The sequence below is a fragment of the Ursus arctos genome, unplaced genomic scaffold (genome assembly GCF_023065955.2).
Source record: "Ursus arctos isolate Adak ecotype North America unplaced genomic scaffold, UrsArc2.0 scaffold_21, whole genome shotgun sequence".
NCBI classification, from domain to species: domain Eukaryota; kingdom Metazoa; phylum Chordata; class Mammalia; order Carnivora; family Ursidae; genus Ursus; species Ursus arctos.
Genome location: NW_026622886.1, coordinates 32,826,335 through 32,840,571, shown reverse-complemented (window position 1 = coordinate 32,840,571; position 14,237 = coordinate 32,826,335). Strand labels below are relative to the sequence as shown.

The 14,237-nt window shown below is 35.4% G+C and overlaps 1 protein-coding gene across 3 annotated transcripts in view; it reads left to right on the top strand.

Moving 5' to 3' along the window:
* Positions 1-14,237, top strand: part of NAV3 (neuron navigator 3) — a 341,643-nt gene that overhangs the window by 97,080 nt on the left and 230,326 nt on the right. For all 3 annotated transcript variants that reach the window (XM_044384570.3, XM_026499977.4, XM_044384571.3), the window contains exons 2-3: positions 2,855-2,972; positions 3,619-3,671. In XM_044384570.3, the coding sequence (XP_044240505.2) occupies positions 2,855-2,972; positions 3,619-3,671 (171 nt within the window). The remainder of the gene's footprint in view (positions 1-2,854; positions 2,973-3,618; positions 3,672-14,237) is intronic.

Sequence of the window (14,237 nt, the reverse complement as noted above, 5' to 3'; positions counted from 1 at the left end):
TTTTTTTCAATTTTCTGCCAATCTTCTCAAATTTTTTAACCTCTACAAAACAATACCTTTAATAAATATTTGTTGGAAAGCCACTGTAGCAAATAAAACTAGATGTCGTAATGATGATAATAAGAGCAGACATTTCTTCAGGGCTAACTCTGTGAGGGGCACTTTACAAGTGCTGTCTTATTTAGTCCTGACACAATCCTACAATGTACATATTATTATCATGCTTATTTTGCAGATGGGGAAATTAAGGTTTAGAAAGGATAAGAAACTTGTCCAATGTCTTGGGGTGGGGGGCAGGGGCGAGGGCCGTAAGTTGTCTGGGCCTCAAAGCCAGGTGTATTAACTCCAGAACTTATGTTCTTCATCTTTGTGGGATGCTTTAAAGTCAGTCAACTGGTCCTTAAGACTTACTGCCTATGGGGATAAGGCCACAAATCAAGTCTGATTCAACCTAAAATTTCTAGTAGAAGGCCAATTAATGCTGCCATTTGACTGATGTATCGATGAGGGGAAAGTCCTCAATGTTTTAGATTCTGAACAGTATAAATCCTTGTAAAAATATATTTTCATAGTGCAAAATAGAAAATACAAGTAGAATAAAATTTTGAAGAAAATTATCCCCATATAAGAGTATCTAGGAACCATGTTTTTGTTTTCTAATTTAGAAGACAGTTATGCAAGTACCTTTTCTCACACTAATATCTTTGGTACAAAAAGGATCATGGACATAGGGAAAGGAGGTATAATATTGCTATTGCATATATTTTTCTTATGCGGTTGGATGCTTCCAACTATTTACAGTCTTTTAGGAAACTTAATCACCACTACATTGCACTAAGATGCCACTTTATATTTTCTAAACTAAAGAAGTACTTTCTTTGACTTCTGAGTCGTATTTTGGAATGTTTGTGCCTAGGATCTATTTTAAAAAGCTTAGCAGTCCTACTTTTAGGTTTTGGTCCTATAAAATACTAGGGTGTAAGTGTGCAGAGATACATTTTAAGGATGTCTCTTACAACTTTAGGTGTTATAGAAATATATTTAAACAAATTAAATATCAACAGGAGGATTGATATTATGTACACTATAACATCAAAATTAGTGAGATATACATATAGGTAAATGGTTGTAGCAGTGTTATTAAAATATCGTTACGTAAAAAGTTGAGAAGCACAGAATGATATATGAAATTTGAGCCATATTTTGTTAAAAATACTATCGTGTGTGTATGTATGTGAAGGTGTGTAATGTGGTGTCACGTGGAGTGTAGGCATAGAACAAAATTCTAGAATTATTCATACCAAAGTATTCAAAAGTGAGTAGGTGTTGCAAGTTGTAGGAAAACTTTTACTTCTTAGTTTCTACACTTCTGATTTATTTTGTTTCATTTTTACAAAAACATGCATTGGTTTTGTTAGAAACAAAAAGTAATCTTTTTTTTTTTAATACTTTGCTCGGCATTCAGTGCTTATGATGAAAAGATACAATTTACCTTTCTAGTCTTAATTTGCCCTAATTTCAGGCTTGCTACCTTAATTACAAATTTTCCAACTGTGTCTGATTCCTTTCACTCTGCCTTTCTGTATCTATCTGGTATCCTCTGTGGGGAAGGCCCTTCCCTTCACTCTTTTTTTTTTTTTTTTAAGATTGATTTTTTGATTGATTGATTTGAGAGAGAGAACTGGCAAGCTTGCAGGCACATGGGAGGAGGGGCAGAGCAAGAGAATCTTTAAGGTGACGCCAAGCTGAGCTCAGAGCCTGAGTAGGGTTTCGATCTCAGGACCCTGAGACCAGGACCTGAGCCGAAACCAAGAGGCCAGGCTTAACCGACTAAGCCATGCAGGCTCCCCTTCCCTTCGCTTCTTGTGTCCAGGTTCCACTATGTTCCTAGTTCGTGCTTCTGTAGCACATTTGTCTATGTATATTTCTCAATCAATTCCTCTCCTCTCTTGTCATTTCAGATATTGTGGTCTTCTGTTACATTATATATAATAGTCTGCCTTGTTATAAACTTTCTAATATATTCATATGAGCCACCCATAAAACTGAAACATCTTAATGTTTATTTATTTCCTTATAATTAGATTACCTTAGAAAGTATCTCATAACATTTGAAAAATTAGTGTGTTTTATTTTTGTGATGATTTTTAACAGTCCCAGCTTTTCTTTATATCCTAATCTACTATTGAAGAGTCACCTCTACTTTATGACAAATTGCCAACCTTGTAATTTATAATTCACTCCTCAATTATATATTGTAATTTCTATGTAATAACTGTATTTGCTTCCTCTATTTTCTTATATAAACACATTTCAAGAGGCTTAAATGGAGATGACAGTCCAAATAAAATATCTTTGGCATTTGCAATTATTTCATAGCCTGATGCCAAAATATTGTCACATACAGTATCTCACATGACAAATCTAATAAAGTCTCAGAGAAACAGAAATGTTTATAATAGGTTCCTGTATAAATCAGTCCAGGTGGTTTCCTTTTACAAGGACAGGCAGGATTATTTTCAGTATGACAGAACCAGGGGAAAGAGTGAAAACCCCACTGATTTGCAAACAGGAGTTTCCTCAGTAGTCATCCGGGAAGGGAGTTTTGCTGTGTCACAAGTGACGAGTCCCTGGTTTTGAAAGAGAGTGAATCATCCTCCTTTGAAACAAGAGATAAGTGGGAGAGAGCGCTGTATAAAATTATTTTACAACTATTTCCTTTTGAGCTATGACTTCTTAAAGTGGAATGTGATCCAGAATAGCTTCCCTTTGAATCCAACATTTGTCTTAAGCATTTTTATTGTCTCTATTTTCTCTCACACCATCGCGCCTCTTCTCTCCCTCTGTTCAACAGATTTATACTGACTGGGCCAACCACTACCTAGCAAAATCGGGCCACAAGCGGCTGATCAAGGATTTGCAACAAGACATTGCAGATGGAGTCCTGCTAGCCGAAATCATCCAGATCATTGGTAAGACCTGCCCTCTGGGAAAAACCGTGAAGGTCTCTGCTCCCACCCACCTTGGGAAAACACAATTTCAGTTGAATGCATAGGAACTTGGTCCGTGAGTCTCTGAGATTCATGTACGTAGCTCTCCCATGATTAAATTAAAAATGTTTATGTGAGAATGTTTGAAAAAAGCAGTTTGGCTATACTTTTAAATGGCTAGAACTGGATCTTTACATACACTGAATTGTCAGAAATGAACGCTTCATTAAACCATATGTCTCCCATGTGTGCATTTCGATAGCTAGAACAACTCATACAATCTGAGATTCCTTGAAACTGTATCCTGATCCAGCAGGGACAATTGTGAGAGGTTTCATGTCAGCAGTCATTTGGCACAGGCTGAAGAATTAGCAGCAACTTCCTTCTCACTCACTTTTTTTTTTTTTTTTTTGCCTGATTTGTGCATATGGAATTGGCGGCTGCTGACAAGTGTGTCCTCTTGTACACGGCTTGGGAGACAGAGTGAATGTAGCAGCAGCATTGTGCTTGTTTTTTGTTTTGTTTTGTTTGTTTTGTTTTTTTCTTAGTCTCCTTTTTTTGTGTTTCACTTCATTGCTTAAGCATGTCATTCTTTTTTTCTCTCTTTTATTTTATTTCTTGGCTTTAGCAAATGAAAAAGTTGAAGATATCAATGGATGTCCTAGGAGTCAATCTCAGATGGTAAGAATCATATTTATTCTAAAATATACTGCTTATCTCCACTTTTGATTAAACTACATTTGTAAATGGACTAGAAATTTCTTTTGCATGCTTTCCTGCTTAAGAAACCATTTGATCACATTCTATCATATGTATTTCTTTGGGTACAATTTATGAACAAGTGATAGCATCAGCACAGTTGAAAATGTATAACTCCTGAATAACGTATCTCCAGGTGTTTTATCAGATCTTGACTTTTTGTTGTTGTTCTGATGTCTGAATAATTTAACATTGGTTTTGCTGGCAGTAAATCCCATTTCCAAGTTTAAGTGGAGACTTTCTGTCTGAACAACTGGTTTGAAAAACAGAACTTGCCATATGCATCTTAAAATATATACAAGTGGTATTTTCTTTGTTCATAACAAAGTCCAGTGTAAACATGGACTCTTGAGCACTTTTGGAAATAGCTCCAAAGGCATGCTTCTGGAAGTTTTCTGAGCAGTGACTGATCATGAGATCTGGTTCATAGCCTTTTCCAGAAAGGTGTTGATCTAGAGGTCTGTGTCTTCCCCAGCCCTCTTTTTATCTTTACCAACTGGTAAAGCTTAAAGTTTTGTAATAAAGAAATAGATTGATAAACTGCTGAGATAAAAACTCACTGCTCTCTTAATTAAATAGCCACTACTTAATTTTATAGGACAACCTGAAGTACAAATGTCTTCATTAAAGTTATATCAGTGGATATAATCAGAAGTGATAGCCAAAATCCATAAAATGAGGCTTCCTTCAGAACTCTTTTTAGCACTGAATAGGCATTTTAAGTGAATGTGATGAGTGTTCTTAATAGTTAGAGATTGGAAGAATGAAAAAAAAAGTGAACTCTTTTGATGTGCTGACTTGCTTTACTTAAGGTCAGAAAACTGAAATCCAAAATAATAAAAGGAATGTATTCTTATAGAGTGAGTAACTAGCACATCTGGGGTGTGGGTGTGGGTGTGTGTGATTAATAAACGCTCTAAGGAACTACTACAATGTCATAAACTCTGTGTAACTGTTGTGAAAAAAAGTCACACAAGTGTGACTTTCTGGGAATTAATTATAGTTTTACTGAAAGTAATTATAATACCTTCAGACACTCCTGAAATAATAGCTGTGTGATACTGTAAAAGAGACCTAACCTCTCTGAGTCTCAGCTTTTTCATCTGTGTAATGAATCCTAATTACGACATGATAATGAGATATAATCATGGACATTCCTTACTACCTAAACTGATAGAGAAATACATAATGGTGTTGTTATAAACTCTGTTAAGACACATTCATGAATTAACACCTGCTAAAAAATTTTTAGGGCTTTATCTTAAAGAGCTCTGTAGTCCGTGAATATCATATATTATGTTTCTTAAACTCAACACTTGGGTTTGCTTTCATTATTTCAGTCATAAAGAAGTGCTGGATACTAAAACACATCTTCTCTGCTGTTGTTCCAATTTGATTCTGATTACAGAGAAGCCAATACACAGCCAAGATAATGCTTCATGACAGAAGGAAAAAAAAAAAAAAAACTTTCCAAAGCTCATAACTATGGATAGGAATTCAGTCCCTAGATATTTATCTGAAACATCTGTGGCAAAGAGTCTACAAATCTGTGAAAATATTCTCATGAGTATTAGACTCTGTTAATTTTTTATTACTTCCTACTCCTTATTAGCCCCAAAATGTCATGTAACATCTAGTATACATGTTAATATTTCTGCTTTTGATTTAAAAAAAAAAACAACACAGAAAAACTAAAACCTAAGAAATGTAAATGCTATGAAAAAGGTAGTTTTCCAGCTAAATAGTATTAGTCAGGATCTCATTTAATTTTGAGTAAAGAATGACTTGTATCTTCTCATTTTTTACATAAAAAATATGTATCTCATTTTTTCTGATGTGGTTGAATTTTGAGTCTGAAATTGGCATGCCCTCCATGTGTTGATTTAGAATAATACATATGATAAAAATGTAGCTTTTTTGGTTGTATTATTTTTGCCTCTGTTCTTCAGAATTGGCATTGGTACTATATTATTAATGAATAAAAATTCCAGATTTTAACTGAGACAAGAAAGTAGAGGAAAGAGAATTATGAGAGAACATGACTAGGCTTATGAATTTCGTATATCAATTCCAAACAGGATGTTTCCTGTTTCTGTATTGCTTAACAACCAAGACAGTGAGTGCTATCTTTACTCACAGAACTGCTTTCACTGCATCTTTTTGTATGTCTCAACTTTTGTGATTTTTGCTTGCTGTTTGTGTTTAATAACAAAAGGTAAGTAAAACTAGGTATGCTACTGTTTCTAGTCACAAACTGTCTTTATTTAAATTTCAAATTTGATATCCTTTATTGGACTGTTCTAAGCCTTTAAGAATATGGGTTCTCTCATGGTATGAATCTATAACATATTGGTAAATATTTTGGTGAATAACAACCAGGTAATTCAATTGAGCTAATATTTGCTGAGTACCTGAGCTACAAGATACAGGGACATTTGAGGATCAGAGGGGCAAATATTGAAATAAATAATACCAATAGTGTTGCGGAGGCAAAAACGAAAAGTACTGTGAAGGGAGTGAACTTGGTGCATTCCAGCAACAGAGAGAAGATCACTGTGTTTCGAGGACAGGGTGGTGTTTGGATGGGATGATGAAACAGAAGGCCAAAGTATGGAGTTTGTATGTCATTCTAAGTTGGTTGGGGAGCCTTTGGAAGACTTTTAAATCTGGACTGTGGCATGATCTGATATAAATATTTTTTAAAAGATCACCCTATATGTTTTCTGGGAACCACAGAATATGTGTGTTAGTCTCCAGTTGAATGTGGAAGGTGAAGAATATAGGGAGTATAAAATGGCCTCACGTATTTGGCCTGATAAGTTATTGTTAGACATGATTACTACAGAGGGAGAAAACAGGCTTAAGGTAGAAGGGGGAGGATGACAAATTCATATTTTGAAAGTGGAATTTGACCTATCCATTGGAACATCAAGTAGAAAGTGACTTCAGGCAATTAGGCATGTGCTCCTAACGGTGACAAGTAAGGTATTAGAATACACCTAGTACACAGGTAATGCTTCAAGCCATGGAAAAGAATGAGATCTCAACAGAAGGCCTGTATAGTCAGGAGAGAAGAAATTTGAGGTTCTCACATTGGGGAATACCAATATATATGTGATGAGCAAAGGTGTAGAGTCAAAAAAAGGAAACATTGGTGAGAGAGTGAACCCATCTTTAAGAGGGTAGTTCCACAGAGGTGGTTTGTGTATCCTTAGGGTAGCTATGGTAGCTTAAACTGGAGTATTTGGACTAACCCAGTGAGATGGGGCAAAGTAAGATGAGTAGAATGTGGTAGATGTTGTCAAATGCTACTTAGCCAACTAGTTGGTGTGCTGGATCAAAGAAGTTGGTTCTAGCAATTGGACAAGCATTAATGACCTTTTTTCAAACGTTCTCTATAGGGCGAGCACGTGTTAAGGAGTAACAGAGGTGCACATATCCACTGCGTCTTGAATGATCTTTCCAGGAGTTTCTTGTTGAAGAGAAAAGTAATATATATATAGTTTGAGAGGAAGGAAGAGTGAAGGGAGTTTTTGAAAGGGGGCAAGTAGGCAGAGAAAGAGGAAGCAGTAGGAAGAGAGGAGGACCCCGAGACTGGGGAGACAAGAGATGATGCTGAATCCTAAAGGAAGTGGCAAAGGAAGAGATTTGAAGTCTGTGTAGAAGATTTGATGTTGGAAAAGAGGAGGTACATTTTCCTTTGTTGACACAAGGGTGCAATGTGGGTATCTGAAAATGAATTAAATAAAAATTGAAGGAATTCATTAATAGGATAACTTCAGAGTATTACAGAATAGTAATGTGTTTTTTATTCCCATGGGATTCTCTATATTCACTTATAATATAAAAGAAATTCAATTATGATTTCTCGAAATGGGTGAAGAAAATTTAACAATAAATCTTTCAAATTACATGGGCCAAAGAACACATGTTTAAGAGAAATATGAGCTTGCCCTTGTACCAATTTAGTAGCATAATTATTGAGAGATTTGATTCATGTTTATTCTAAGTCTCAAAGTCATGGTTATCTTTCCTTAATAAGCTTGAGACTAAACTCATCCTGAAAAACGGAACTTAGTTTGAAGGAGCTTATTCAACACTATATTTAACCTTATCCAAAGATGAAGTTACTGAGATGGATCACACCTGTTGAGTAATTTCTAGGTGGGTGGTATCAGAATTCAAAATATATGCTGCATGCCACACTTTGGTGAGATTACATGAGGAAATAAATTAGTAAACTATAAATACTAGGAATGTCCAGAATGCCCAGCAGATTAAAAATAGCAGAAAAATGCCCAACATGTATTTGAAATGCAGAGGCACAAGTGCTAGGTTCTTAGACAAAAATGTAAGACACGTAGGGGAAAAGTTGTTGGGAAGACAAATTTTCCTTTATTTTAAAATAGACCATTACGTTGAAGGATCTTCACAAATGCATGGAGGGATTAGGAAATTTGATTATGTGAAGTAAACCAAGATTTTGATCATACCGTTGAGCTGAGGATCTGACAAATGTGGTTCACTACTTGTCCTTCCTTTTTTGCTGGCTCCTCCCATGACCTCACTGTAATAGCTCAATTGTGTTTCAGCCACAACTTTCAGTCTTACTTTCTAAGATATCACATTGTTTAAAATTTGCTGGTAGGAGGATTTGGGGAATGCTTATGCCTCTTACTCTTTTTTATTCTTGAAAGTAGAAAATTTGGTTTCATTCACCATTAATTCTCCATTTCCAAGTCCCACAGGGTTGTGACTTCCGGAATAATACCATTTTGGATTTTATAGACATCTTTATTCCATTTCCATAATTTTACACTTATCTGGACAGTGAAACTGTTCTTCCTAGTGAAAGTATTTTATGCTTTTATCATTATTCTGTCCCTTCAAGTTTTAATTCTTCTAGCTACTGCTTGTAATTTCTTCTCTTTTAAAGGATCTATTTAGGTAAGATAGGAAGATGAGATTTCTGACCAAATAGGGAAGAGATAAAATATTGGAATGCTTTTAAAGGTTTAATAAAATCTTATAAATGGCACACTGCAGGATTCTAGCACTATGACTCAGAGGAGTGGAATATTGCTAAGTTAGTCCATTCACATGATCCCCTGCCATTTTTGAAACTGTTCATCTTCTGGAATGGCTAGAAAAAGATAGCTTAATGAAGACAAATGCTTCACTACAAATATAGCTCTGATCTCTAACGAAATGCTAAGTGGAAATGTCTACTTTGTAGTTTTCTTCATAATTTCATTATTTTCATATAGGCTCAAACTTTGGAAAAATAAGCATAAACTACTAGCATTAAAAAATTTATACTTAAGTTATTAGAATACGACCCTGATGATTTTTAAACCGAATTTGTCTCTAGAAGTTGCTCTGTATTACTAGCAAAGTTCAAATGAAGTAATTGAAATGATACGGAGTCATCAAAAGGAAGCATGTTAAGAAGAAAGGACAATGGTCACTGGAATTCTTATTCAGACTTTGTGACCCAGGAAAAAAATTCAGTGAATGCTCAGTTTCTGCTCATTTCTGCATTGAGGAAGTTAGACCAATGGAGCTCTGACTAGATTGATTTAACAAAACACGAACGACTATGGTTTCTGTTCATTATTTTATCTTAGATATGTTTGGATTTTCACTCTTTACGGCTTTATAAGACTATTTTCATAGTAAGGTGAAAAAGATATTTCTTAAGATGTATTAAGTCCAATTTACAAAGAAAAACAATAATAGCACAGGAATCATATTTTTATTGGAGTTGTCTGGTTTGCCAATAAGAAGTTAAATAAATGTTGAAAATACAAGAATGCTTTTCTACATTACTTTGCATTATAGAATAGTTTATGTTCTCATGAGAATCGATATTTATATTGGTTCATGCCATTAGTAGGACAGATAGAAATTGAAGTGAAGTAACTAATTTTGAATTGGATTCCAGATTCTGTGGGGTTTTTTTTCTTTCTTTTTTTTTTTATTTGAGGAAAATTAGTAAGCCTTATATATGCATGTATAATAGCCATTGTGAGCCGTAGTTAGTATTTCAACTATATATTGGAGTATCAACCACTTTCTTAAACATTTAGGATGTTCTTTATCCTGATATTTTTTAAAGATTTATTTATTTATTTTAGAGAGAAAGAGAGACGGAGGGGGAGCAGGAGCAGGGGGGAAGGGGAGAGGGAGAGAGAGAATCTCCAGCAGACTCCCCACAGAGCACTGAAGCCAGGTCCCAGGCGCCTTGCAGGGCTGCTCTCAGGCCCCTGAGATCATAAGCTGAGCCAAAATCAAGAGTTGGATGCTTAGCTGACTGAGCCACCCAGGTGCCCCATCCTGATATTTTTAACTTAAATGCTATAAATTGTTTCCCACCACTAGATCATATTCCAGTAAACACAAAGTACGATCATACCTATTATTAGAAAGTATATTTTGTAACAATCCTTTTATAAATTTAGTTTTTATTACCTTCAATAATCTAATCTCTTTTAAAAGGACTTACTGCTCCATGTTCTTCAGCCTCTTTCTTAAAATTTCATAGAAAATGATCACTTATAATACTGAATGATAAAATATGTAGCAGAACAATTTTGAAAACCATAGTTTGGCAAACAATATACTAAGATATGAGGCCATTTTAAATAAGAACTATGACATTCTTAGCTTAAAAACCTATGACAAATAATGTTATAAAAATTACTTCTATAAAAAGAGAAAAAGGAAATAAAATAGGGAGAATCTTGTTCATTTGATCTCAGTATAATCATTTGAAAAGTTTATCTTGGATGAGATAAATTATTTGAAAAAACCAGTAGAAATACCCAAGCTACTTTATGACATTATATTTAATTGATTTTAATATAAATTGAGTTAAACTGACTCATCTAGATAGACACAGATAAAAATTCATGAAACGCCTTTGAAAAATCATATTGCCCACTTGATTTGTATTCGCCATGTTTCGAACGTAACAAAAAATATTGTGAAATCATATCATAGAAACCAAATTGTAGAGCACTCAACAATATCAGCTTCACTTATTGATCTACTTTAATGATTGAATGTCAGACTTGTATATATGGTGCTGTCCTCAATGATTTGCTTGCATTTTTCATTTAGCATCGCAGCAAACCTACAAAGGCACAGGGTCTTACTGGGCTTGCCTATTGAAGACCCAGTATTGGGTCTCATGTCTCTTTCAGTCTAGACCCAATGACTTTGAGACTTATTAATAAACAAGCTTAGCAAAAGAATTCAAGTCTTTGGATTTTCAACCCCTCCTCCTCCTCCCCTCTCCCCTATCCCCTCTCCCACTCCTCCTCCTCCTCATCCTCCTCTCTCCCACTTCCTTCTTCTTTTTTTTTTTTTTTTAAGATTTTATTTATTTGTGAGAGAGAGAGAAAGAGAGATAACACAAGCAGGGGGAAGGCGCAGAGGGAAAAGGAGAAGCAGACTCCCAGCTGAACAGGGAGCCCCATGTGGGGCTTTATCCCAGGACCCTGAGATCACGACCTGAGCTGAAGGCAGATGCTTAACCAACTGAGCCACCCAGGCGCCTCCAACTTCCTTCTTCTTTTTAATGTTTTAGTCTGTCTCCCTTCCTTACTCCCAGCCTCACAATGTAAATTGTTTTTCTTTAATGCTGTACTTGTTCTTCCTATTTATGGAAGGTATATAAAATTTTGTTAGGTTGGAGAGGGTATGAGTGTGTGAGATAAATAATAGTGTATAGGTTTTGTGATGAAATTATGCATTTGGCATAATAATTTCATCACAAAATGGCAAATTGGCAAATATGTAACTTTAGTCCTATATATAAATAAATATTAAGTTTAGAACAAAATTATAACTTCATAGTAAAAGAGTAAAAGATTCTTTGTGTTTTGTTCTCTGAAACAAACTGAAAAGCAGGAATTCATTAAAACTCACAGAGTATATCTTCAGGTCAATGAATACTGATGTAATTTTTTTATCATTTTATATTTGTAATACTTTATATTGGTAGTGATAGCTTATTAAGATTAAATATGTATAATTGACAAGAATATTAAACAATGTTTGTTATTCTCTAATTATCAAGTCAGTTAAAATAGAAGAGTAGACTTTGAATAAAAATAATTCTTATCTGATAAAATATTAATGGATTTTCCATATCTATATCTATAGCCATACCAATATATATATGTACACACACATCTATCTGTACTATACTATATGTATCTATATATCCATGTATTTACACGTACACACATAGATTCTGTTATAGCATAGATGTGTTTATATAAAGCATTTCTAGTATAATATATATTAGATATATCTACATATGTATAAGTATAAACACACAGTTGCCTAGTACAGAGCTAAACCCTTTATAAACACCTTTAATCCTCATATACTATGTGGAAAATATTTTTAATCCCATTTCATAGATAAGGAAACTGAGGCTTCAGGGAATAAGAACTTCCTCAATTTCTTGCATTGTATAAATTGCATAAGTAGGATGCAAATCCAGTTTTACTTGACTGCAAAACTTTTAATTATTACACTCTACTGCTTAATTAACAAACTGACTCCTTGCAACTAACCGCAGACCAACTCGGCACAAAAACAAACTGCCAAGTGAGGCAAAATTACTATCTCCTCCCCCTCTCCCTATCCCACAGCACAAAGTGACCTGAGTTGGAAAAGGGAAACATGTGGCTTAGCATTGCAATGACATGAGGCACCTAATTAAATTGCATGTTTTACCTCCCAAAGGCTTAACAAATCAAAACTTGGAGGCAAGGCCTGGAAATCTGCGCACTCACGGATCCCAGCTCCCCCTCAGTCTTGCTAAAGTTGTGATATCTACCGCTTTATTGACTAGATAATTGTATTCATGACCTGGGACTGAGGTTACAAATTATCACACACTCGGTGGCTTAAAACAAAAGAATTTTAGTCTCACATTGTTCTAGAGGCCAGAAGTCTGAAATCAGTACCACAGGACCAAAATCAAAGTATCCACGGTTCTGTGCTCCTTTCGGAGATGATGGGAGAAACCCATCCCTTGCCTGTTCCAGCTTCTGGTGACTGCCAGTGTTCTTCGGCTTGTGGCCACATTAGTCATTCTGTATGTTAATATACCAGGTATAAAAGTGCATTGGGATATTTGAGATTTAATTTGGAAGCGTTTCAATCTTGTGAACTTAGAGTATGTCTAAAACAAGTAGATTTTGCATACTGTTTTCTCTATTTGCCTTTCCACTACACAGTCTCGTCTTCACATTCAACCAAATATTTATAGAGCATCTATTTTGTGCCAGGCACTGTACCCTAGCTGGCTTTCAATCATGTAGAAAGCTTGCTTCAGGGCTCAAAATGTCTGTCAGAATGTCTAAATTACAATGGGAGGAAGCTTAGTGTGGAAGAGAGAGCAACTGCATTGGAGACTGACAGGGTTGAATTTGAATTCTGGCTCTGTTATTTCTTAATTGCATAAATGTATAAAATATGTTACGTCTCTAAGTTTCTATTGAATGGGAAAATTATATAAAAATTTACCAGAGATGATGATGAAGATGAAAAGGGTTTTGCATTTGGAGTAAACAATATATGGGCTTACAACTCTGCATGAACTCCTTGTGCTAGGTTGTTGAGAAGTAGAGGAAAAAGTAGCTTCCCAACCATTTTCCCTGCTCCGATTCTTGACCCCTAGTAAAGGGTTTTTCCACATGCACCTACTATGTTGTGAAAGTAATGTGTTAGAAATGACTTTGTTACATTAAAATATAATTTTGAAAAATCAGAGAGCACTGCAGATTGTATGAGTAGAAATCGATGTGTGAAACTTTTAAGACTGTCTATCAATAAAGCTGTGTATGATCTGTGTGGTCATATAAAATAGATGTCTTCCAAGCAACACTGACCATTTCTTTCTTTTGCATAATACATACCATTAGCTCCCTGGGCTTTGAGATCAAGCCCAGACTCCTACCAGGGCCTGGAAGATGTTCCCCAGCTAGCCTCTGTCTATCATGTTCTGTGGCCTTGTCTCCTGCCACTAGATTCTCCAGATTTCAAGATTCTTGTTCCTGGCATCCCTTCTGGTGATCTCACCTCCCACTCTGGATCTTGAAACTGATTGAAAGTTATCAGCTTTTGGAGTAGCCTTTTTTCACATTGGTAAACAATGAAGTTGTGAAGAAAGACTTAGGTGAGATTCACCCTCAACATTCTGAATTCTTTGCCGGTCCCTTAACTTAGGATGTTTCTCAACTGTGACCAGATCACGTAGTGCTCCTTCCGTGAATTCACCTCACACCACATCCTCTAATTTGGTTAACTCTTCGTAACCTTGCAGGGATGAGCTCAAGCTTTCTTTTAAAGGGAAAAATGTGGGGGTTAATGACATGGGCTCTGGTTTTGATACATTCTTTCTGTGTGACCTTGAGCATGTCAATTTAATTCTCTAATCAACATCTTTCTCATTGTAAAAAGGTATAG